The 23003-nt window shown below is 33.3% G+C and overlaps 1 protein-coding gene across 3 annotated transcripts in view; it reads left to right on the top strand.

Moving 5' to 3' along the window:
• The window catches only part of LOC149085455 (cytochrome b5 reductase 4), a 50830-nt gene extending 39427 nt beyond the window's left edge, over positions 1–11403 (top strand). For all 3 annotated transcript variants that reach the window (XM_089233469.1, XM_089233468.1, XM_089233470.1), the window contains exons 11-15: positions 3509–3655; positions 6494–6647; positions 9567–9653; positions 9893–10057; positions 11271–11403. In XM_089233469.1, coding sequence (XP_089089595.1) covers positions 3509–3655; positions 6494–6647; positions 9567–9653; positions 9893–10057; positions 11271–11325 — 608 coding nt within the window. In that variant the 3' untranslated portion in view covers positions 11326–11403. The remainder of the gene's footprint in view (positions 1–3508; positions 3656–6493; positions 6648–9566; positions 9654–9892; positions 10058–11270) is intronic.
• The last annotated feature ends 11600 nt before the right edge of the window (positions 11404–23003 follow it).

Here is a 23003-nt window from a genome sequence, read left to right as displayed (position 1 = left end):
TAGTTATTATAAAAATGCTCATTTTGCCATTTTTTAGTACAGTATTTTTCTGCATATAATCAGTAGGCTATATGTTGAAAACATGTTCAAAGTTCTTAGTGCGGGTTATATACCACTGAGTATATAATCTGTAGCTTGTTTTTTCTCTGACAGGTTGAAATAGAAATAAACCTTTTGAAATTAATTTGTAAAAAATAATTAAAAAAAAAATTCCAACAATAGAATTGAGAAATAAAAGTCACTGGTTCCAAGGACCAGTGAATACAAGAACCTGCTGGTTTGCAGACATCATGAATGCTCCGCCAAACAAAAAAATCTTTTCTGAATAATAATAATTCATTTTTTCCTAAATATATTACGATTTAAAACAGTGTTTCTCAACCTTTCTGAAAACAAGGACTAGTAAAATATCTGAAACAATTTGAGGGACTACTTTCAGCCATACTATGGGTGATTCCTGTAATTTTTGTTGGTTTGATTTTTTTTTACACATTTGTCTCATTTTTTCAACGACATGTATTTGAATTTTTAATATTAGGTTAGGGAAAAATAAATCCATTATTTTTATGTGAACTTCAAGACTTTATTTAACATATTTTGGATTACCAATTTTGGTCAAATATGCACTGTTTTGTTCTATAATTTGTTGCCATTTTAAAGGTAGCTTCATAATGCCTCTCTCATAGAAGTCTTGGTCCCTATTGGCAAAAAACTCTAGTAATTGATTTTCACAATCTTCTCTTGATGCCAATTTCTTATCGCTAAGGAAGTTTTGCAATGCAAGAAAAACATGGTAATCGCTTGGTGCCAAGTTCGGACTATGTGGTGGATGTATCAAAACTTTCCAACCAAGCTCTCAGAGTTTCTGGTAAGTCACTATAGACGTGTGTGGCCTGGCGTTGTCCTAATGGCAGGGCCGTCTTAAGAGCATCATGGGCCCCCGGGCCAAGTGGTTTTTCTGAGAACCTACCAGGTAAATTACAGAAAATTTCAACCAAATCTAATTTTTGTGAGGCCCCTCTTCTCTCGAGGCCCCGGTCTTGCCCGGGTAGGCCCATGCGTTAAGATGGCACTGCCTGATGGAACACAACACCTCTCCTGTTGGCCAATTCTGGCTGTTTCTGGTCAATTGCTAGCTTCAAACGGTTGAGTAAGTTGTAACTACTGTCAACAACTGGACCGTTTGAAGCTAGCTATACGAAATATGTTAAATAGTCTTGAAGTTCACGTAAAAATAATGGATTTCTTTTTCCCCAACCTAATATTTACCACAAGTCATGAATATACTCATATTCATGTTATAAATAAAATTATGATAATTATATGGCAGAAATGATAAATATTTATCTTGCATATTTGTCAGGTTTAATGTTTTGTCCACACTTTTATTGAATTTTAATTGATTGATGATTGTGCCTATTTCTGAAAATGTTTTTGATGACAATTGGCAATGTCCTGTATTTTACAGATTATTATTTGAGATCCCATTTTTTACCATTTTCTCAATGAAATATGGTCATTAGATTATTTGAATATTTGCCCCCCCCCATGGAATACATTTTTGTATAGTGCAATTTTTATTTTAGCAGCACTTTATTTCCACACCCTTCCATATTTTTAGCAGTAATTATTGAGTTGCATTTAAAGCAATAAATAGCAATTTTTGGCAAAATTTAGTGATACCCTGTATTTATTATTGTTTCCCGCGTTCTTCTCGATGATGTATGGTGAACCTAAGTATGAACGTTTTATTTTATTTTAACCCATATGAATGTTACTAATATCAATTGCAATGGGTGAATAATTTTATCATGTCTGCCTGTGGATCACCTATGACGTCCTCAGTGGACAGGGACCATAGGTTGAAAAAATCTGATTTAAAACATACATGCTGAACCCATAAACCTTGGAGTCATATGATGTGGCCCTCGGCAAATAACTAAACTACTCAAGTGGCCCACGAAAGATTATTAAATCACTTATGTGGCTCATGGCACATTACCATTTAAGCTGCCAACGGCACATTTCCAAATCTCTTCAGCAACCCGTGGCACACTTCTAGTTCATTTAAGTGGCAGGTAGTACATTTACTTAAAATTAACATCTGCTAATAAAACATAAACTAAAACGAAATATGTTACGTATTTACTATATGAAAACAAGAAACATAAATTTCTTTTTTAAATGAAAACATACACCTAAAAATACATAATCACTGTCATTGGCAAAATAATGGCTAAGAAATATAAAATTTATATGAGTATAATTATCTTGGTATAACAATACATGACACTGTGATATTTTAATAAAAAAGATCAGGAAATATGCTGTAATTATTTATGAAATAAAAAACTTGTGATTAATGAAAATTTTTGAAAGATTTATTTTCTGCATGGATTTATACAACTATTAATTACACAATTAGTGTCTGGGGAGGAGCATATTACAATAATATCCAAAAATTATACAGCATTCACAAGAGAATAAGATTTCAAGCAATAATGGGGGGATAATACCAAAATACAGTGCCATTAAAAAAAAAAAAAAAATATATATATATATATATATATATATATATATAAATAAATAAATAAAATAAAATAGAACCACAGCTAGATACAGTTGAGTATACAAAGTGCCAAAACCTAATAAAACACTGTCTAAAAAAAAGCTTCTATATATTTTGCCCCTAAGGTACTGAACTTATTCTACACTGAAAATCAATTTAAAATATAAAAAAACATAAGTAATTTAATTTTTGATGTTAAAAATATTAATTATGAAATTATTATGACAATTACATTGTAATTAGATATAAAAAGTAAAAAAAAAAAGAAAATTGTACAGTGTTTAATGAATGTATATATGTGTGAATTATATGTAGGATAAAAAAGTATAGATATATTTGTTTGTAAATATATGTGTAATGTTTATATTGCATTATACCAATCTTTACAATTGGTAATTTAGTTATATAACTATATGATCTTCAAAATGAGTAATTTAACTATATACAGTATACTGAAATTGTAAAGACGTGTGAAAAAATATACAATATGATGTGTCCAGTCTTTATATAAGCTGTTGCTTGAAACATTCAAAATTCTAACCCTGTAGACCTGCTGCAAGGACCTTCGGGTCCCTCGAGGTATAAAAATCATGTAGAATTGTTCCATTGATCATGTTCAAATTAATGTATTGAATATTTTGTAAAAAAAATGTAGAAAAACGTTAAGTAATTGTGTGATTCATATATTTTTTCTTGTATAATTTGTTGCTTCAGATGAGAACAATGTCCCCTGTAATAGATATATGTATATGAAACATTTCTAAATAAAGTTGTGAATCTAAGAAGATAATTTAATTTTACTTAAGATGACAACTTTGAAAAGAGAAAAAAAGCATCTCGAAAATTATATACTTTTGGTTTTTTTAACAATGTTGTTATTCTTGACAAATATACTTGTGAAAGTGCCTTTGAATATGCCATTTTTCATTTTATTTTCAGGAAATGAAATCGTAAGGAGTTATACTCCTGTGTCTGAATCTCTGTTCTCAGATGATAACGCATCTAATGGAGTATCATACATTAATTTGATGGTCAAATTGTATTCTGATGGTGTGATCACTCCTATTCTTGATAAATGTGCAATAGGTAATTACTCAAAATCACAGTTCAGTTTTGTTAAGGTGCACTGAGGTAAGTAGAACTGCTTTTTTGTATGGTGAAAATTCAACCTAGCACCTGCGGTGGAGAAATTAATGAAACTTCCTCAAAATATGGTAGCAGATTTGTTAAATAATGCTTTTTTTAGAGCTAATGTATTAACTTATTTTCTGTCCCCTTTAAAAGGTTAATTTTATTTTTTAGTGAGTCGTTGGTTTTGCTTGCCTTGATGAGGCAAGTGGAACCTATAAGGCTGATTATGCTTTAAAACAATTCATAAAATGATGATTCATAAACGGATATAGGTGTTAAAAAGGGGGAAAAATTCATTTGCATCATAAAAGCCCAAACATTTTATTATTCTTTAAATACAAAGCTAATAAACAACTGTATTGTAATGAAAACTGACACTGTAATGCCCCCTCCCTCCTAGCCGATGTTATTTAGGTAAAGAAGAGGTGAAATATATGAATTTTCTTAGACTATCTAACTTGGGAGGTGATTTGTCAAATTTTTATTTTCTTCATGAATGAAAAACTTTGTTTAAATATGTGAACAAATTGTGTGTGTACTCTTGTTCAAATAAAATCTCTCGAGTACAACATCTCTTCCACTGTTGGAAGATGATGTTTCTTTCATATGAACCCAGTTTAACACCTAAGGATAATTTAAAATTTGTTAAAGCAACTCTCAAAAAATGTTCAATTTTTATGGGTCTGGGAAAAATATTTTAAAATTAATAAAAATTAATTATGAAATATATTGTGTGAAATTAATTGATTAATTTAATTATCCATTGATTTGATTAATTCATTTATCCATTAATGTGATTAATTAATTTGTTTATGAATATGACCAATTCTGTTCAAAATTGATTGATTGCAACTTCTAAAATGTATGTTTCTAGTTTTAAAACTTTCTTGGCATGTCCAATTCAAGTACATAAATGTGGTCTGGTTCAATGTTATTTTTCTTCTGAGATCCTGAGAAATGAGTTTGAATTCTCAGGAAATTCCCATTGGAATTTTAGGTGCAGGATCCTGGAGAAAAACCCCTAGCCAGGATAACTCAAAAGCTAGCTTTGTAATTCAGAAGAAGTTAGTACATTTCAAGAAGTGAAAAAAGGTGTACCTCAACTTTTTCTGTTCTGGGTCCTACATTGTTTTTAATGTTTATAAATGTAACTTGTGATTATATATATAATGGAAAACTAATAAACTTTGCAGATGATACAGTGCTGTATGTAGAAGATATTGATACAGCAAATTTAATTTAAAAAGTGGATGATCTAACAAATATTATCTGGTTAATTAAACATAAATTAAAACGTAACACTCAAAAAATGAAATTTATCTATATGAAGACAAGAAACACAGATTATAACACAAACATACATCTAAGAATGCATAATCATTGTCAGTGCCTGGAGAACAGTCAATGCCATTGCCAAGAAATAGATATTGTTTGTGAGTACAGTTATTTGGGTAGCATAATACAAAATGATCTTAAATGGAACTCGCACTGTGATATTTTAATAAAAAATATTAGAAAATATGATCGATGAACATTTTAAAAAAGATTTATTTTATGCATGGATATATTCAATTATTAATTATGCAATCAGTGGCTGGGGAGGAGCATATTAAGAGACATTTAGAAATTGGATAATGTATTTAACCGAATAAGATCTCAAATATTAATAGATAGTTCCAAACTACAATGCCATACTCTATCTTTAAGACAATACTTTCTGTACAGAGTTATCAAGTTTTCACAATTAAATGAAAAATACTTAACGAATAATCAAAATAGAACTAAAAATAAATATAATTGAGTTCATCAAGTGCCAAAACCGAATAAAACTTCATATAAAAAGAGCTTTTCCTATATTGCCCTTAAGATATTGAACATTTTTCACACTGAAAATCAACTTAATAATAAAAACATAAATCAGTTACTATTTGACTTCGTTGGAAGTATAGATTACGAAACCATTTTGATGAATGTATTGTAAGACCATATAAAAACAATATTGAACAGAGTACAAGTAAAGAGTACAATAATAAAAAAGAAATGATGTGTGATAATTATATTATATTGAGCTTCACAATAAGTAACTTAATACTGTGGGCATGGTAGCCCAGGTCAATAAGATACTTGTTTAAGGATGCTTAGACGTGTCGTGAGTTTGATAACCGGTTCATCCTTGTCGGAACCTTTCCTGACACGGGTACAGCAGAAATAGCTATGTGACCACAGAAAAATATTGCTACCGCAGGGAGTCCCATACAGTGGGGTTAGCACACCAACCTCTCGGTGAGTATAAAAAAGGCTGCCATTTGGAATCAGCAATAAATTGTAAGTGTCCCAGTGTAATTAGCCCTCTTGTGCAGAAAATGACCATGTAGTGACAAAAATGATCAATGATCAACTTGATTCAAAAATATATGCGAACAAAAATACATTTGAACATATATCTAATAAATATAATGACGTTGTTGCAAAAAGAAATAATTAGTAACTAATTCCTTTAGGCCTGCAGGAAGGGCTTTTCAGTCCCTTGAGGCTGCAAAATGTTTGCTTGCATTATGTGTGTACATGTTTTGTTTATTATATATTGGTATTTGCATAACATTTTTGTGTATTATATGTATATATTTGATAAATAATAATTATAAAAAAACATTTTGTACTGGCATTCACAATCTTTAGATGCTTCCAATAAGTATTTTTTCATAAAAAATTTAAGGGTGAATGACCCAATCAATTTTGTTTTTGAAGCTATAATTTTTTTCTTTTCAAATTTATATTGATGTATCTTTATAGGGGAAACTGTTTCCATAAGTGATTGTGTTGGTGATTTTTCAGAAGAAAAGTTGAAAACTGCTTCAACAGTAGTATTGTTTGCAGCGGGTACTGGAATCACTCCTATGATAAGAATAATAACATTTTTCCTACAATTGAAGGAGTCAAAATTTAGGTATATATAAACTGAAGTTAATTTCTTTAAGAAAAAATATACCACAATTCTTGGCTCACAGCAGCTGATTCTGTAAAACATTTTAGCATAAAATTTCATATTCTCGAAACAATTTTGGTCATCATTCTGAATGATTAAAATTCTCAATTATCCTCTTGCCGCTTAATTTCATGGCTTTATGGACTGCCCACTAATCAGGTGTTTTAGCATAGAATATTGAAAAGTCCTTCAACATTTCAATTTGTTCAACTGTTCAGAAATGATTTTATCCTGCTGGCAGCTGCATGTTGAAATTCTGTATCAGGGATGCGTGTGGGGTCTATAAGACCCAATGTTTGTTTTAAAGGTATTTTTAGAGCTCAAGGAAAAGTATTTTTTTTTAATTCGAAAGGAAATCTACTTTAACTTATCCAGAATTTGCTTCATTCGAATTGCTTTTATCACTCTCTTCCATGGCTCTGTCACCCTATAACACTGAGTTTGTGTCTTGATTGCTAAAATTCTCTCAATAATTTTTGCATTATCATATAGTAGTGTCTTTCAATGCGACATCTCATAACTCAATAGTAATATTCTTCTGCCAAATAGACTTATATGCATAACATTGTCCTGTAATTTGATGTGAATTCAGCATTGGATTAGACTGAACACATCATGAGGCGAAAAATTAAGCTGGGGGAAGAGTGAAAAATTCAAACATGAATTCCTATGCTCTTGCTCATGGTGCTAATCATGAGATGCTAATCTTGGCAAAAAACTTGATTACAAACAATGGAATATAATATATAACAATAATATATAATATAATATATAGTACAAACAATGGAAGTATAGTGAGGCTGAATCATGAACATAATATAAAGTGAAAAATTAGTAAACATCAAACATTGAAAAATACTGAAATATATAAACTTTTAATCAATTACTTCAATATTCCAAAAATGTATTTAAAATCATTAATCAAACATCAATTGAAGACAAATAGAATTGAGAAGCCCTCCAACTCCACTCAAGTTAGATCCTTTTTCTTTTTTTCTTTCAAACTGAGCACAACTCAGGTCTATCACCATCTATGGGCGATTCAAGTTAGATCCATGGGATCTCTTGATGAATTTGTTTCTCATATTTATTATGTATTATTTCATCATGTTAAATAAACTTTAAGAAAAAAAATTGTGGCTCAGCAGTTTAATGTGTATGAAAAAGTGGAAGCTGTGACAAAGTAAATGAATGTAGAACAAAATATATGCATATGTTTCTTTCTGATTAAAATAAGAATAAAGTCTGTCTATGAAATTGCAGAAGTTCGAATATTTTCATGGGGAAAATGGTGGTCATGACAGAAGCACTACATTGGAACAATTTTTTTTTCTTTTACTTTCTTCTCTGCAGATACGGTGTCAAGACTGGTATCAAATTTCTCATCGGTATTGTTTTTGCTGAAATAAAACCCACAGAGTGGGATCAAAAGTATCTCCAGAACTGTTAATACATCTTGTTCTTGACAACTTTTAAAATGGTATTTCTGATCAAATAGAAACTACAAAAGTAAATCATTCCATAAATTTCTTGTGGAACTTTTTTAACCTGCATGTGTCTATGATAAAATTTGCAACATTTACGTTCATCTTGATTATTTTTTCCTAGGTACATGTCAATAATTTCATAATGGAACATACTGATTTTTTATTTATTAAGCTAATTTTCTTTATGCTAATCATTATGTTGCAGAGTTGTATAAAACAATTGCAGTGGATATATAACTCAATGTATTAGTCCTTTAAAATGCACTGTTGTAGACAGTGGAGGATTATTTCAACCCTACACTAGTTGAATTTTATTACAGCAATTTTTTCTGATGGAACCATATTGGAAATATTTATATAACAAGAACTTATGTTCATCAATTTTTGAAATGTTATAAAGAAGAGATTTATTCATATAATAACAATTTTTTGCATTGCACTCTAAATTTACAGAAAAAGCCCTTGCTTAAAGAATAGCCAAAAAATCCTGACTTAAGAGCCTGTTTGCTCAAAGATGTGGGGCACTAAAAATGAGAATGAGATATTTGTATAATTATTCATACAGTGCGATTCATGAATATATTTGTGTACATTAACTTGTTGGAACATTGTACCTTAAAAATATCTCCTTATAATTTTATAACTTTTTTGAAAATTCTGTACCATGGAGCAGAGATCTTGAATGAAAGAAACACATCTGTAACAACTTTCTACTCGATATATAATGCTCTATTCTACAAAACTCTACACAGTGTGCAGACAGTTCTCTGCTTGATGCTATATTCTTCCTCCATTTTTATTTCTCCTTTACTCATAGCTATTCTCTCTGCTTCACTATGATTTCAGTCTTGGTTTCAAATTGCCAGGCATTACTGAATTTGGGAATTAATTTTAATTTTTCAGAATGATTTATGTTGATTCAGATTATCTCTAACTGCCACACTTCCTCTTCATAGGAACCAGTAACTCCTTTTGAGGGTCACTTTTGAGCGATTTCAAAAATTATGGAAAAAATGTGCATGGGGTTTAATAGACCCACGTTGTTTTCCTCATCAAAAAAACTTTTTTATGACCTAAATGATTTTTTTTTTAATGGCTTGAGAAATGTAACAACTGTGAACCTGAGTACTGAAATAATAAAGTGTTTCATGTGCATAGATTGAGAGGACAAGTCCAATTTATAAGGAATGGGATCTGATAAACCCCATTTGCATACTACAAGGTTAAGCTATAAGTTTTTGTAACAAATTGTTTTTGTTTTTGTTTACAAATTAGAGATTTGTAAAATCGAGCATCGATTATATATATAAAAAAGAGTTATTGAGAGGGAATATTTTATTGGTCAGTGTTATTATGATTGATAGCTATTTTCAGTTTCTTTGATTTTATTTAGGAAATGCTTACTGGTGTTTTTCAACAAGGAAGAAAAAGATATTCTGTGGAATGATCAATTCAAATCTTTATCTGAAGGAGATAGCAGGTATTATCTACTGACATTTACCAAGATAATCTATATATTTTTTTCTTGGGTGTTTGTTTATTTCTCTACACATATTTATTTGAAATAGATTGTTTTCTTCATTCAACATTCATGAAATTATATGCTTATAGTTTTACCATAACTTCATGGATATAGTACTGATAAAGTATTAGCATCAGTGAAAAAAAAAATGAGTGTGTGTTTTCTTGATTATGTCTAAAATGTATTTCGTGTTTAAGGTTCAGTGTTTTCCATGTCCTATCTGCACCAAACTCTGGCTGGGATGGCATTTCTGGCAATATAAGTAAACAGTTGGTAGATGATGTGATTCCAACTGATCTAAAAAATACTGACATCATATTCTGTATTTGTGGTCCAATTCCATTTAGCAAATTGGCTGCCAGGTGAATGAATTAAAACAATTCTAGAACTACTTTTGTATTTCTATATGCATGTAAAAATACAAACATTGTATTAACAATTCTTTGACTACAATTAGTTTTAAAACGCTACAATAATTGCTACTCCATATAAATCTCTATTTGTTATTGCTAGAACCCAGAAGCTTAGGCACTACAAAATGTTCTATGACTATACTTTTGGTGGCTGTATTTTGTTGCACCATCTGTTCAATGTTTATGACACTGAATACTATGAAGTTTCACCTAAGCTCCCTCAATATTTATGTTTGCCTCCAACATAATTCAATGCTATGAGATAATGAGCTTATATATCATTTTGTTACAGAGAGGCAAAACATAATACAGTGTTTTCCCTAAGTGTGTTTCAATTTCAAACCTGGCTTTATGCATTTTTTTTCCTAAGTAAAACAAAAACACATTTTTCAAATATAAAAAAAGAGTAAAACTTTTGGAAATAGGTGTTCATGAAGAAATTTAAATATACATAGTCTCTAGCTAGGGTCGCAACTGGGGGGGGGGGGAGTAGGCAGGTCTCGTGCGTGCCCTGGGCGCTGGACCCGAGGGGGGCACAAATTTCATTCTGAAACCTCTCCTTCAACATTACAAGGGGGTGTCAAAATGCGCGCTTACCCCGGGTGACCAAGTATCTAGTTGCGGCCCTGTCTCTATCATTGTAATTTTTAATATTTTTGTTGGCAATTTGGCTTGATGTTGAATTATCATTTTTCAGGAATTTGTTTCTTATTTGCCTAATTATTTTCATTAATGTGTGATAATTTTTAAGAAATATGCTTGACATTACCAATAAATGTTCAGTTTTGATTAATGGTACTGTTCTTCATTCAATAACTTTTATAATGGTCACTCAATAGCTTTTACTCTGAAGAAAAAAACACAAATCCTTTGAATAACTTTAAATGAACATAAAAAGAAAATGTTCCTTGAAAAGTCTAACTATTTTTATTAAAATTCTAATTTTGTCCCATCTGTTATACATTATTATGAAAATTGGTAAAGACTTGAGCGGACAGTCAGGTAGAAGACATAAAAATGTTGTTCTTTTACTAAAATAATTTGATTTATTTATTAGATGTGAATCAGATATTATTCATATTATTGAAAATGTGAATGTGTGCAAAAAAAAAAAAAAAAATTTATAAAATATTTACTTTCATTCACTTCATAATTATTGCAGGTATTTGAATGAACTGGGCTATACAGAAGAAAATATGCACATGTTTCTTGGATAAGAAAATTTACAAGATTTTGTAATCTAAGATATATAATTCTGTGATAACTAATTGTTTAATAAATTTTTTTTTAATGTATGGTTTTTTAATATGGTTTTCATATACAGTGTGATTACATAATTCCCCCTACCACATTTTACTGGCAAGTTGTTGATCCTAAAGGCATACTTTCAATTAGAAAAACATCTAAATAACATGTAGAACTCAGATAAGTCATTCATGTTGCAAGGGGTTGTATACTTATTGAAATAAAAAAATTAACTTTTTATATGGACACCCCGTGCTTTTCAAAAACCCAACTAGAAAGTTGTTGCCCTGAGTCACCCGTGACCAACAAGAAAAATTATGCGTTTCCAAGTGCAATATTCACAGAGCCATTTGAATTCAAAAATCGGAGAAAATTTGGGAAAGAACAGTATAAGCAAAAAGCATGCACTTCATATAAAAATTAACACTTCTTCCTTCACTTCTTCACACCCTGATTTATGCTGTTCTTCCCTAACTTTCCTTCGTTTTTTGAATTCTATTATCTCAGCGAATATTGCACTTGGAAACTTGGAACTTTTTTGTTGGCCTCAGAAGAGATCGCAACAACTTTCTAATTGGGTTTTTGAGCACAGAGTGTGAGTATAAAAAATTGTTATTTTTATTTTAATAACTATACAACTGCTTGCAACATGAGTGATGTATCTGATGAATCACTGTCGCCTCTCAATCCAGGCGAGTGCACCAGGCCACTATGCTACTGTTCAATTTTCACTTTCGTCGATAATTATTTTGCTATTAAATTTTTTTAATACATGGAAATAAAAGCTGAATAATTATAGATGAAAGTGAGAATTGAACAGTAGCGTAGTGGCCTGGGGTAATAATACATGTACATATATATTCATATAATATAAATAATACATGTACAGTCAAACCACAGAGTAAAGTGCAAATAGATGACTTGATGAGCTCCATGTTCGATTTGAAGGGTTGGCAAAAATTAATCAGGAAAGTTACTAAGTCCAAAAGAAAATAGCGTAAATTAATATTTTGTTGAGAAAAAATGATTCCTATTACAAAGACATATAACATCAGGCTATTGCAGTTAAAATAACAAAAAATGATTGCAACATGAATGAATAACAGAAAATTGTTTAAAAAAATGGAATCATTTACTTAATCCCTTAATGATTAAGATATCTTGTCCAAATGCACATGGAAGAAATTAAATTTAGCTCTTCCTGATTTTTTTACCTCTTCTCTTATCATCGTGAAGCTTCATTGTAACCCTGCTAACGAACAGAAGTTATTTTTTTCTTTCACGTTCTTTCTATACTCCCATTTAGTGATTTTTTCAACTCCACATATAATGTGCCTTTCTATTATGCAGGATGTCCTAATACACCCTTTATTTCATCAACCGTTCATCGTAGAGGTATGGTTCTAATTTAAAAAATGCTCAGAGTGTGTTTAGGAATCACTCTGTATCAGTTTAGAGAATGAAAATACATTGTGCCATATAATAAAAAATCCAAATTTTTGTATGGACCCCCCTCTGTCCTCCATCTCCCCCACAAGGCGGCAATTTGATTTTAAAGGGGGACAATTTGAGCTTTTCTATGAAGAATTGGAACCAACCCAACTCCCTTCATTTTTTATATCAGTTCAAATTTTTAAACAATTTCTTGATGTTTTTTTTTGTTTTACTCTTTAAGTGGGAAAGGGTTTGATTAAGGGTTTTTAATGCTTTATGTCTTATGAAAAATTTGTGCCAGTAAGATAAGGTCCACGGACCCACTGTGTGAGGAACCCTTCGTAAGAGAGAGAGAGAGAGAGCGCGCGATAGAACCACTGCTTTTGACTAAGTAAAAGTAGACAAATGGGGAGGGGAAAACACCCCTACTTTTAAAATAGAGGCAAAGCAAAAACGAATGGTTCTACATTAAAAAAAAACAACTTTATTATGAAACTATGAAATTTCACCGGCGGTGGAGGGGGGGGGGGATACCCCCAGAAAAATTACGGAGAGACATCTGGATTTCTGATATGCTTTGGTGGGACATGGTCTAAAAAAGGTTGGGAAACCCTGATGTAAAGCCTATAGAATTATTAAACTAACGTTGAAAAAAATAACCATAAAAATATGAAAGAGAAGAATTAAAAATGATAACAGGACCATATATCTAGTTTCATTAATATCATGTATAATCTCAGTGTCAAAGAAGCCCTTAAAATCTCTGCCTTTGCAAATTCATGGTTCTGTAACATACTCGCTACCAAGTTTTGTCAAATAAGAGCTGTGCATTGTATTAAAGTAATGTTTTCAACATTCGTGTGTGTTGAGTGTTAGCTCTACAGTCGACCCTCGGTTCGCACAAACTGGAATAACTTCTTCCATAGGAATCGATGCAAAATGAATTAATCCATTCTTGTTGCCCCGAAGGTTACTAGTATAAACTTCTAAATTGAACATTGAAGGATTGGATATACCCCGCTTCATATCTCGGAGAGATATCGATGCCAAGGTTTCTAGAATATATGGAATGTATCGGAACATAAAATGACTTAGAAAAATGCCCTAAAAATTGGAAAAAAAAAGACATCAAAATAATAAAGTTCTCTTGAAAAACCAGTTATGTTCGAATGTCGAAAGAATAAGTTTTGACAGCATCAAAATCATATGTAAATTTTTTTCTCAAGTTTTTCTTCTCTCTTGTTTTGATTTCATCAAAACTAACAATTTTTCTAATAAACAAGTTATAGTTCATGAATCAGTTAGGAACACTGGCGTTATGTCCCTCCCCCAAGGGTGGGGCTGACAGGGCACCGACTTGGATGCCAGTGACGATTCTTATCATTTTTTGTCTTTTGTTTCTTCACAAGAAATTCACTATTGGGAGGCCCGTGAAGAATCCGATCGGATGGCCCTGTTGCTAGATGTGGCGGCCATGACTGGGGTAGGGAAAATAGAGTTTTTGCAGCAAAAACGAAAAATGAAACCCCCCCCCCCCGAAAATCCGGTGTATGCTTATGGTTAGGAAGCCAAAAAGCATATTTTATTTTATTTTCCAAGAAATTAAAGATAATTTTTTCATAATTGCACGATGCAATCAGTATTCATATAATTTTTTCAATCTTTTCCATTGTCAAAAAATTTAAAAAGTGAAAAAATATCATGACAATGACAAAAAAAAAAAAAAATGCCCTCCTCCCCAAAAAATTCCCTAACAGTGAAGAGAAGCAGAAAAATGCAAAAGATGCAAAAAAATGTCATCAACATCCGAGCTCCGCTTATGACAATGTTTTTGATGACAACCATGCTGTTTGGAGACGTCGCATATCTCGTACCTAATTTGGGATCCCAGTTCCCATCATTTTTCTTCCCCCACCCTTCACCCATTTTAGCATTAATTAGTGCATTTGTCGTAAATTGCATTTCGTGGCTAAAATTAGTGATATCTAGGCCCGTAGAAAGGAAATTTCGTTCAGGGGGGGGGGGAGGAACCAAAGTGATAGAACAATAGATTTGGCCATCTTTTTCCGGTCATTTTCTCACATTTCGGGGGGACCAGACCCCCAAGTCCCCCCCCTCTAAGGTCTTGGGGATATCCCGCATTTAGGTTCGCAATTTCCCCGCATTTTTCTTGATGAGATATGGTGAACCTAAATATGAATATACAATTTTCATTTGAACCCATATGGGTATTATTAATCTCTTTTAAAACAATGCTCTCTCAAAATATTTCATTCAGTTAGAATTGAATTATCAAGTCTGCCTGCTGACCACCTCTGGTCTGCGGATAATAGGTTGAGAAACGCTGCTCTAGGTCAATATTTTTCATACCGTGGATCGTCGTGAGTACTTTGTAAGGAATCCGCGAGATCATTGTCATTCACCACCATTGCATGAATGACACATTCTGTGCTTTGAAATTGTAATTTTTTTCAATTCTTTATGATATTCAAATTAAAAATGCAATACATTTAGCATTTTATGGAAGGGTGGTGTTGAAATTCACCTTTTGATGCTGCAGGGGGTCTGCGGAGCATCGATTTTCGCTACAGGGAATTCGCGATAACAAAATGGTTGGGAAACACTGCTCTAGGTTACTCGTTTGGAGGTATACCGACCGGTCTCTCCCTCTATAGCTCACTCTTTTTGTCACTAACTGACCTGTCTCTCCTTCTCTAGGTCACTCTTTTGGTCGCTCACTGACCTGGTACTCTAGGTTTTTATTAATTACACTGTATAATGATTAAAACACCTCTGAGTATACGTTATTTCCACCATTTATAGCTTTATGAGTATAGGGTGCATAGCTAACAGGGCGTATGGTATTTTACTGGCGTACCGCGGATCCAAGACGCATACTTCCATTTAGAAAAAGTATCCAAATAACGTTGAGTACTCAGATATGTTATTCATGTTGCAAAGGGTTGTATAGCTATTAAAATAAAAATGTTAACTTTTTATACGGGCACCCTGTGCTCAAGAACCCAATTACAAAATTGTTGCCCTGATGCCAACAAAAAGAAATTACACGTTTCTTATTGAAATATTCGCTGAGATATTCGAATTTGAAAAACGGAGGAAAGTTGGGAAAAAACAGTTGAATGCGGATAAAAAAGACTGCCTGTATAGGCAAGCGTAGCTGCACGGGACCACTCCCTCGCAGTAATCGAAACGACCAAAAAAAATGTTTACATGCGGATTTTTCTGTAATAATTCATGTCAAAGTAGTTGTGCTTGAACCAGTGTTTCTCAAAGTGTGCGCTGACCTTGGGGTGTGCGACCAAGGCCGAATTAACCATTAAGGAAAATAAGCACGTGCTTAGGGCACCAGTAGAATAGGGGCACCACAAAAAATGATCAAATATAGTACATTTCTTTTAATGTAATTTTTTTTCTCAACATCAACCATCCGGTAGAAATCCTAAAATGTTAAGAGCACTTGATTGAACAGTTGAAGATCTTTATCAAATGGTTGATCAGGAACGCAACTAAAGGAGGACGGGCGGGGGATCTGGTGTCCCGGGCTATGGACCAGGAAGGGAGCTGAGTTTAATATTTTTTCGTTAAAAATTACGGGGAGAGGCACTTAATTGGATACAGATCCCACAAGTAACAGACTAAATTTTCGTTTCTAGTTGCGGCCCTGAGTGTGACACAAAAGCAGAGAAACTAAGTTAATTGCCAACAAGAACTGTGTTAATTCTCAGTTTCTGTGTTAAGATTTCACTAAATTTCCATAAAGTAAGCCCAGAGCCGTCTTCAACAGCATCACGTCCCCACCCTCCTTCCCGGGAAAAACAAAGTTTTCTGAGGCCTCTTACCTAGCTATAAATACCTGCCCTACCAATATTCACATACTCTCTCCAAAATTTTAACCATATGAAATTGTCATGAGGCTTCCCCGGCACTTGAAACACCCGAGCCGTGCCATCATAGGTCTCTCTCGAGTGAAATGATTTTTCTGAACACTCTAACTCACTTAAAAATACCTGCTTACCAATTTATATACTTATTCTTGAAAATTTTAAACAGATCTAATTGTCATGAGGCTTCGTTAAGGTTAAAAGTACGTAAAGGGGACGGGGGGGGGGCATCAAACACTTGAGGGCTTAGGGCCTTCGTATGGGTTGATCCGACCCTGTGTGCGACAGGCGTGGCCGCACCGGGCCCCCTCGTTTTGGGGGCTCCAAACTTACAGTTGTAATAATTTCTTTTTTAAAAATTCTGAAGTTTCATCAATTCTAGATTTCTTTCTTTCATAAATTCTGCTTATTCATCTAGAAAGAAATAATTCTGGAATCATTTCATTCATTCTGAATTTTCATCAATTTCGGAATTATTTCTTTAATTCATTCTGAAATTGCATAAATTTTGGTATAATTTTTCCATTTATTCTGAATTTTCATCAATTCGAGAAGTATACACAGGTTCAGAAAGAAAACAAACGTTACTTATTCATAAAGCCCATTTATTAAACAAAAGATAAAGACAAAAACGATGGTGTATGTATGTACCATTCATAAAAACTACGATTTTTGCTCCCTGGAGCAACTGTAAAAAATATCTCCTTTACAAAAACTTACTATTACGTGGTTGGTATGATGGTTAATACATTGTATGTCTCCCATGCGATGAAATACAGTCCGTACAACGCCTAGGCATGCTGAGTATCAAATTATCGATCTGATCTTGGGGAAGATCACTCCACTCAGCAAGCAATGCTCTCCGAAGTTCCGGTACACATGTAGGAGGTGGTTGACGGGCTACAACTCGTCGGCCAAGCATGTCCCACACATGCTCTATCGGATTCAAGTCAGGTGAGAATGCTGGCCATTCCATACGGGTTATATCCTGAGATTCAAGGCATTCGTTTACGATGTTTGCTCGGTGAGGACGGGCGTTGTCATCCATAAACACAAATTCTGCGCCCATGGCACCCCTAAACAAACGTACATGTTGTTCCAGAATGATGTCCCGATAAATTTGGGCTTTCATGGTTCCGGTTTGAACATGCAGATCTGTTCTGGAACCCAGTATAATTCCACCCCAAACGAGCAATGCTGCACCACCGTAACGGTGTCGTTCAATGATGTTGTCTTGGTGGTAACGGGTACCTGGCGTTCTCCATATGAAAGTCCGACGTGAATCAGACCGCAAGCTAAACCTGGACTCGTCGGAAAACATCACACAAGCCCACTGTGACGCTGTCCACATTGCATGTTCTCTACTCCAGGCTAATCGCTGCCGACAGTGAGTTGCCGTGAGCGGAACACATCTGACAGGCCTGCGAACATATAGACCAATATCTCCCAAACGTCTGTACACGGTTTGCCTTGAAACTGTGGTACCCGTGGCTGCAGATAGCTGACGAGACAGGTCGGATGCTGTGCTCCGTCTGCTTCTTTTGGCAGTTACTGCCAAATACCGGTCTTCATTCGGCGTTGTAACTCGAGGGCGACCTGTACTGTAACGTCTACTGACATTTCCGTTATCTTGGAATCGTTTCCAAAGCCTAGAGATGACACTTTGGGCAATTCCAAGTTCCTCGGATACTTCCATCTGAGTACGCCCACATTCCAGGCGGCCGATAATTCTACCACGTAAAAAATCATCCACATGCGTCCTCTGTGTCAAAACTATTCGCTTATGGCACTGAGCGCCTTACAGAACTCTTGTGAACAATTTTACTTCTTTGCCACCATTCCTTATATACCCCCCCCCCTCTAACACTCTCGTCATTGTGACGTACTGTCGGCATCATCTGGTGGCTTCCTGAAATTTTCATATCATTCTTGCAGATGTGTGTGATAATTCTACAGGTGAAACTTTTACTTTAGATTTCGATTTCCGTGTGATTCTGAATTGTCCTTAATTTATGGACATGAGTGTATTTAATTCATTTATTCTGAATTTTCATAGGTGCTAGAGTTATCTCTGTTGATTATTTTTCGTATTTTCGATTCATGGATTGTTATGTCTATATTTTTTTGTATAGATACTTTTCAGCATTCCTGTATATTTTTTTGTATAGATACTTTTCAGCATTCCTGTATATTTTTTTGTATAGATACTTTTCAGCATTCCTGTATATTTTTTTGTATAGATACTTTTCAGCATTCCTGTATATTTTTTTGTATAGATACTTTTCAGCATTCCTGTATATTTTTTTGTATAGATACTTTTCAGCATTCCTGTATATTTTTTTGTATAGATACTTTTCAGCATTCCTGTATATTTTTTTGTATAGATACTTTTCAGCATTCCTGTATATTTTTCAATAATTTTTGGATGTTCCGAAATTATTAAGACTCTCCACGCACCGATATTATTTTCACACCGGGCCCCGCGTCTGGTTTTGGTAAGGGCAGTCTTAAATAGAACAAGAGAGCAGAGGGTGATAAAAGTTTGAGAACCACTGGCTTAAACAATGGAAATGTATATAAAAAGCTGAATGATCTACAGAATTAGCTAATATTTTGGAGGCCCCTCCAGCCCGATTTTATATATTTGGGAAAGGTGAGAATCGACATTCAAAGGCATACATAATGACGGAATATACAGATATGCTAAACAATATCTCTAAAAAATATGAACACGCACTTAAATGTAATTTCCACAAACAAAAGTATGAATTAACATCGTATTTCATGAAAATTCTCAATTGATGAAAATTTGAAATTGAAAATGCAAGTTATTCAGAATTAATTCAAATTGGAAATTAAAGAATATGCTAAAAAACTGAGAGAAATAATTCTAAAATTAATGAAAATTAGGAACACTCATGAGAAAAATGATTACAGAATTTAATAAAATAAAATAATTTTCTATGGGATTAATGAAAGAAATCATTCTCTCTAAGGATTAATGAAAGGAATCATTCCAGGATTGACGAAGGGATTAATTCCAAAATTGATGAAAGCAATCATTTCAGAATTAAAAATTTATGCAAGAAATAATTACAGTCAGTGGAAGCTTTTAATAATTCTAGGTGCCCCTTTTTGATTCTGAGCCCTACAGTCTGGCCCCGTTGACCCCACCCGTAAAGACGCCACAACCATGAACTCGCCACGCTATCATTATCACACCAGGCACTGAGTAGAGGCGTATCCAGGGCAATGTATCAGGATTGCTGACTAATTCTGTAGATTCGTAGGATCATCTCGTTTTTACGGGATAGACAAATTTTTCCCATATTATCCGGCTTTTGAGGAAGGCAACCACCCCTCCTCCATCTCTCCCTTCTGGATCCGCGCTTGACCAGTGACATTGGAAATTTAAAAAAAAATCAACTACAATATTGCATTTCTTAGTTCTTCCAAAATCCGTATGGGCATAAAACTGAAAATTTTTGTTAGAAAGAAACAGTACATCTTTGGTAAAAGCAAAAATTTTTTTTATGTCGAGAAGATGGCACGTTTCATTTGTGGCTAGGTGATAGGCAAGTCTTGATTGTTTTCGTTATTTTCTGGCCGATTGGCGTTCGAAGAATGTGTAGCTCGTCTCGGCGATGCGAAAATGAGAAGCAATATACGTGGGCCATTTCCCGCGAAGAAAGTAAGTCATAAGGTCATCATCATTACCCAAAGAATCCATATGTGGTCCCTGACGGGTCGTAACTATCTTTCTTGCAATTCGACACGTATTTTTTTCTGTTCTTACTTAATTTTTTTTATAGGCATATCTAGAGCAAAAGGTGCATTTATGGTTTTGTTTTGTATTCTAGTCTAATTTTATTGACTCGTTCCCTAAATTTGCCACCCTGGGCCCTCTTCTCTAAATACGTCTCTGTCTCTAAATCACGCTTTTGGTCAATCACATGCTTTCAAACTTTCTTGGTTACTCTTTATTTCCGTCGTACACTGACTAGCTAGTCTCTCACTCTATAGGTTAGGCCCCTTTCACACGGAGCGGACGCGGGTCCGCATACCCTTTCAAACGAGCGCTGAAGTTCGAAATTCGTGCATAAAAACTGTTTTTTCGCAATTTTTGTAATTATTTTTCTCCTTCACCCCTGATTCAGCGCCCATAGGCAGCCTAGAGGCATTCTTTGGTGGTTTAATCTAGAGCCACATAGAATATGGGAATAAAGATGTCTTCATTCCGATCCTCACAAGTAGTCGATGGGAGAAAATGTCTTCAAATATTTTCAAAATATGAAAAAAAAAAAATCCGTCTTTTCGGAAAAATATGGAAGAAAAATTCCAAAAACATCCAAAACATTCGATGTCCAAAAAAAAAATTAAAAAAAATTCAGGAGATATCAAATAATTTGCAAGTCGTAAAAAAGGGGAGGGGTAGAGACTTTCAAAACGCCTGTGCTTAGAAATATTCACATCACAATTCTGTCTTAGGCCGGGATTACACTATAAAAGTTCGTTTATAAAACTTGAAAAATGCAACCAATAGGCGGATCAGTTAAGTTCTCTCGAATGTAACAGATGTGTTTATTGGTTACATTTTCCAAGTTTTATAAAATAACTTTCATAAACCTTTTAGAGTGAAATCCCATCCTTAGATTAGTCTCACTTCTGAAATATAAAATTTCATTTTTTTAAGTTTATAGACTGAATATCGAGTAAAATAAACTTGTAGGTATCGGGGAACCACCAAAAATATTCAAGTGCTTAGGGCCTTCTAACGACTTAATCCCGCCCTGAGTGAACACCGTACGTGGAATAACGTTGTTTAATAAAAGTATTTTTTTTAAAGTTTAAAAAAATTAACAGATTAAAATTAAAAAAAAACAACAAATATTTAAAATAATATTTCAGATATTTATATTTTTAAATAATTTTAAAAATTTAAAAAGAAAAAAATTAAAATTTTTAACTAGTGATAGGGAAACTAGTGATAGGCAAACTACGGCACGCTGGATATTCACCATATAAAAATAATAGTATAGTAATTTTCAATTTTAGTTTAAAAAAAAATTCATTTAAGGAAGGTGTTCTTTTTATTACATATGGAAAATAAAGTGTATATATATATAAATATATTTAAATAGAAACTGATTTATGCACAAAAACTTTTTCATACGCGAAAAATGAAACACATATGCAATTAAATATGCATAAAGTTATTAAAATATACTTATATTTTTATTTTCACAGTTAACAACATTGCCTCTCATTTGCAATGAAACCGTATATCGAGATGTTGTATTTCATTTGAAACATCTTCAAAAAATACAACACATCCCGCCATTTCATTTCTAAGCATAACAATATCAATGGTTAATCAATGTCTGAATATGTCCGGTCCGCCAAATTTTTGTTTTTGGTATTTGGCCCACAGAATTTTGTAGAACAGGTGTTTGAGCACCACGAGAATTAAATCACAAATGACAATTTCCTACATAAAGCTCAATCTGAGCACTCACAGGTCTGAAACACTTCCAACGCCTACGTTCCAAGCATAAAAATTTCAATTATAACTCGAATTCAAATAATTAGAATATAGTGAAAATGTATGTTCGATGTTTTACAATAAATGATATCTTGCAAAATAAACAGAGAGAGTAAATGAATGAAAAAAAAAAAAAATAGCCGCTCTGAAGACTTTTATATATATCATATATTATTCACACCTTTACTCAAAATCAATATAGGGTATATTTAAAAAATGTTATCATTCACAAAATTAGAATAATCCGGAGAGGAAAAAAACTTTCAAAATATTAGAATATTTGTAAATATTTCTTATTGGTTGACGCTGAGGGCAAAATTAGCATAAAATTTTCCATTGCGCATATGCTACTACTATAAATACTTGCTAGCAAGCAGGTTTTAGTTAGTTGTACGTTGAAAATGGGCAGAAAGAGAAAGACGTTCCGATTTCTACCAAACTTCTCATAGTGAGGTTACGGGAAGAAGGCCTAACTCGACAGCAAATTGCCCGAAAAGCAAGATGTTCTCAAGCAAGTGTAAGTAAAATTTTAAGCAACTAGTTTTCAAAATAATCGTGGTAATAGTGGCCGTTAAACCAGCGACTACAAGTCGTAAGAGTGTTGAAGAAAATCGTGCAGAAAAACCGTTTTAGAAGTTTGCGATTTATTCACAGAGAGTGGAAAGAAATAGGAGTGACTGTGTGTGTGTATCATCCTCCACCGCACTCAGATGAATGCATAAATTTGGATTTAAATCGTGTGTGCCTAAGCAAAAGCCACTTCTCACTCCCA

The sequence above is a fragment of the Pholcus phalangioides genome, unplaced genomic scaffold (assembly GCF_987345545.1).
Source record: "Pholcus phalangioides strain wild (caught in Gottingen) unplaced genomic scaffold, Ppha-v1.0 ptg000007l_1, whole genome shotgun sequence".
NCBI classification, from domain to species: Eukaryota; Metazoa; Arthropoda; class Arachnida; order Araneae; family Pholcidae; genus Pholcus; species Pholcus phalangioides.
The sequence above is the reverse complement of the archived record's forward strand: the minus strand, read 5'-3'. Positions and strand labels throughout refer to the sequence as shown.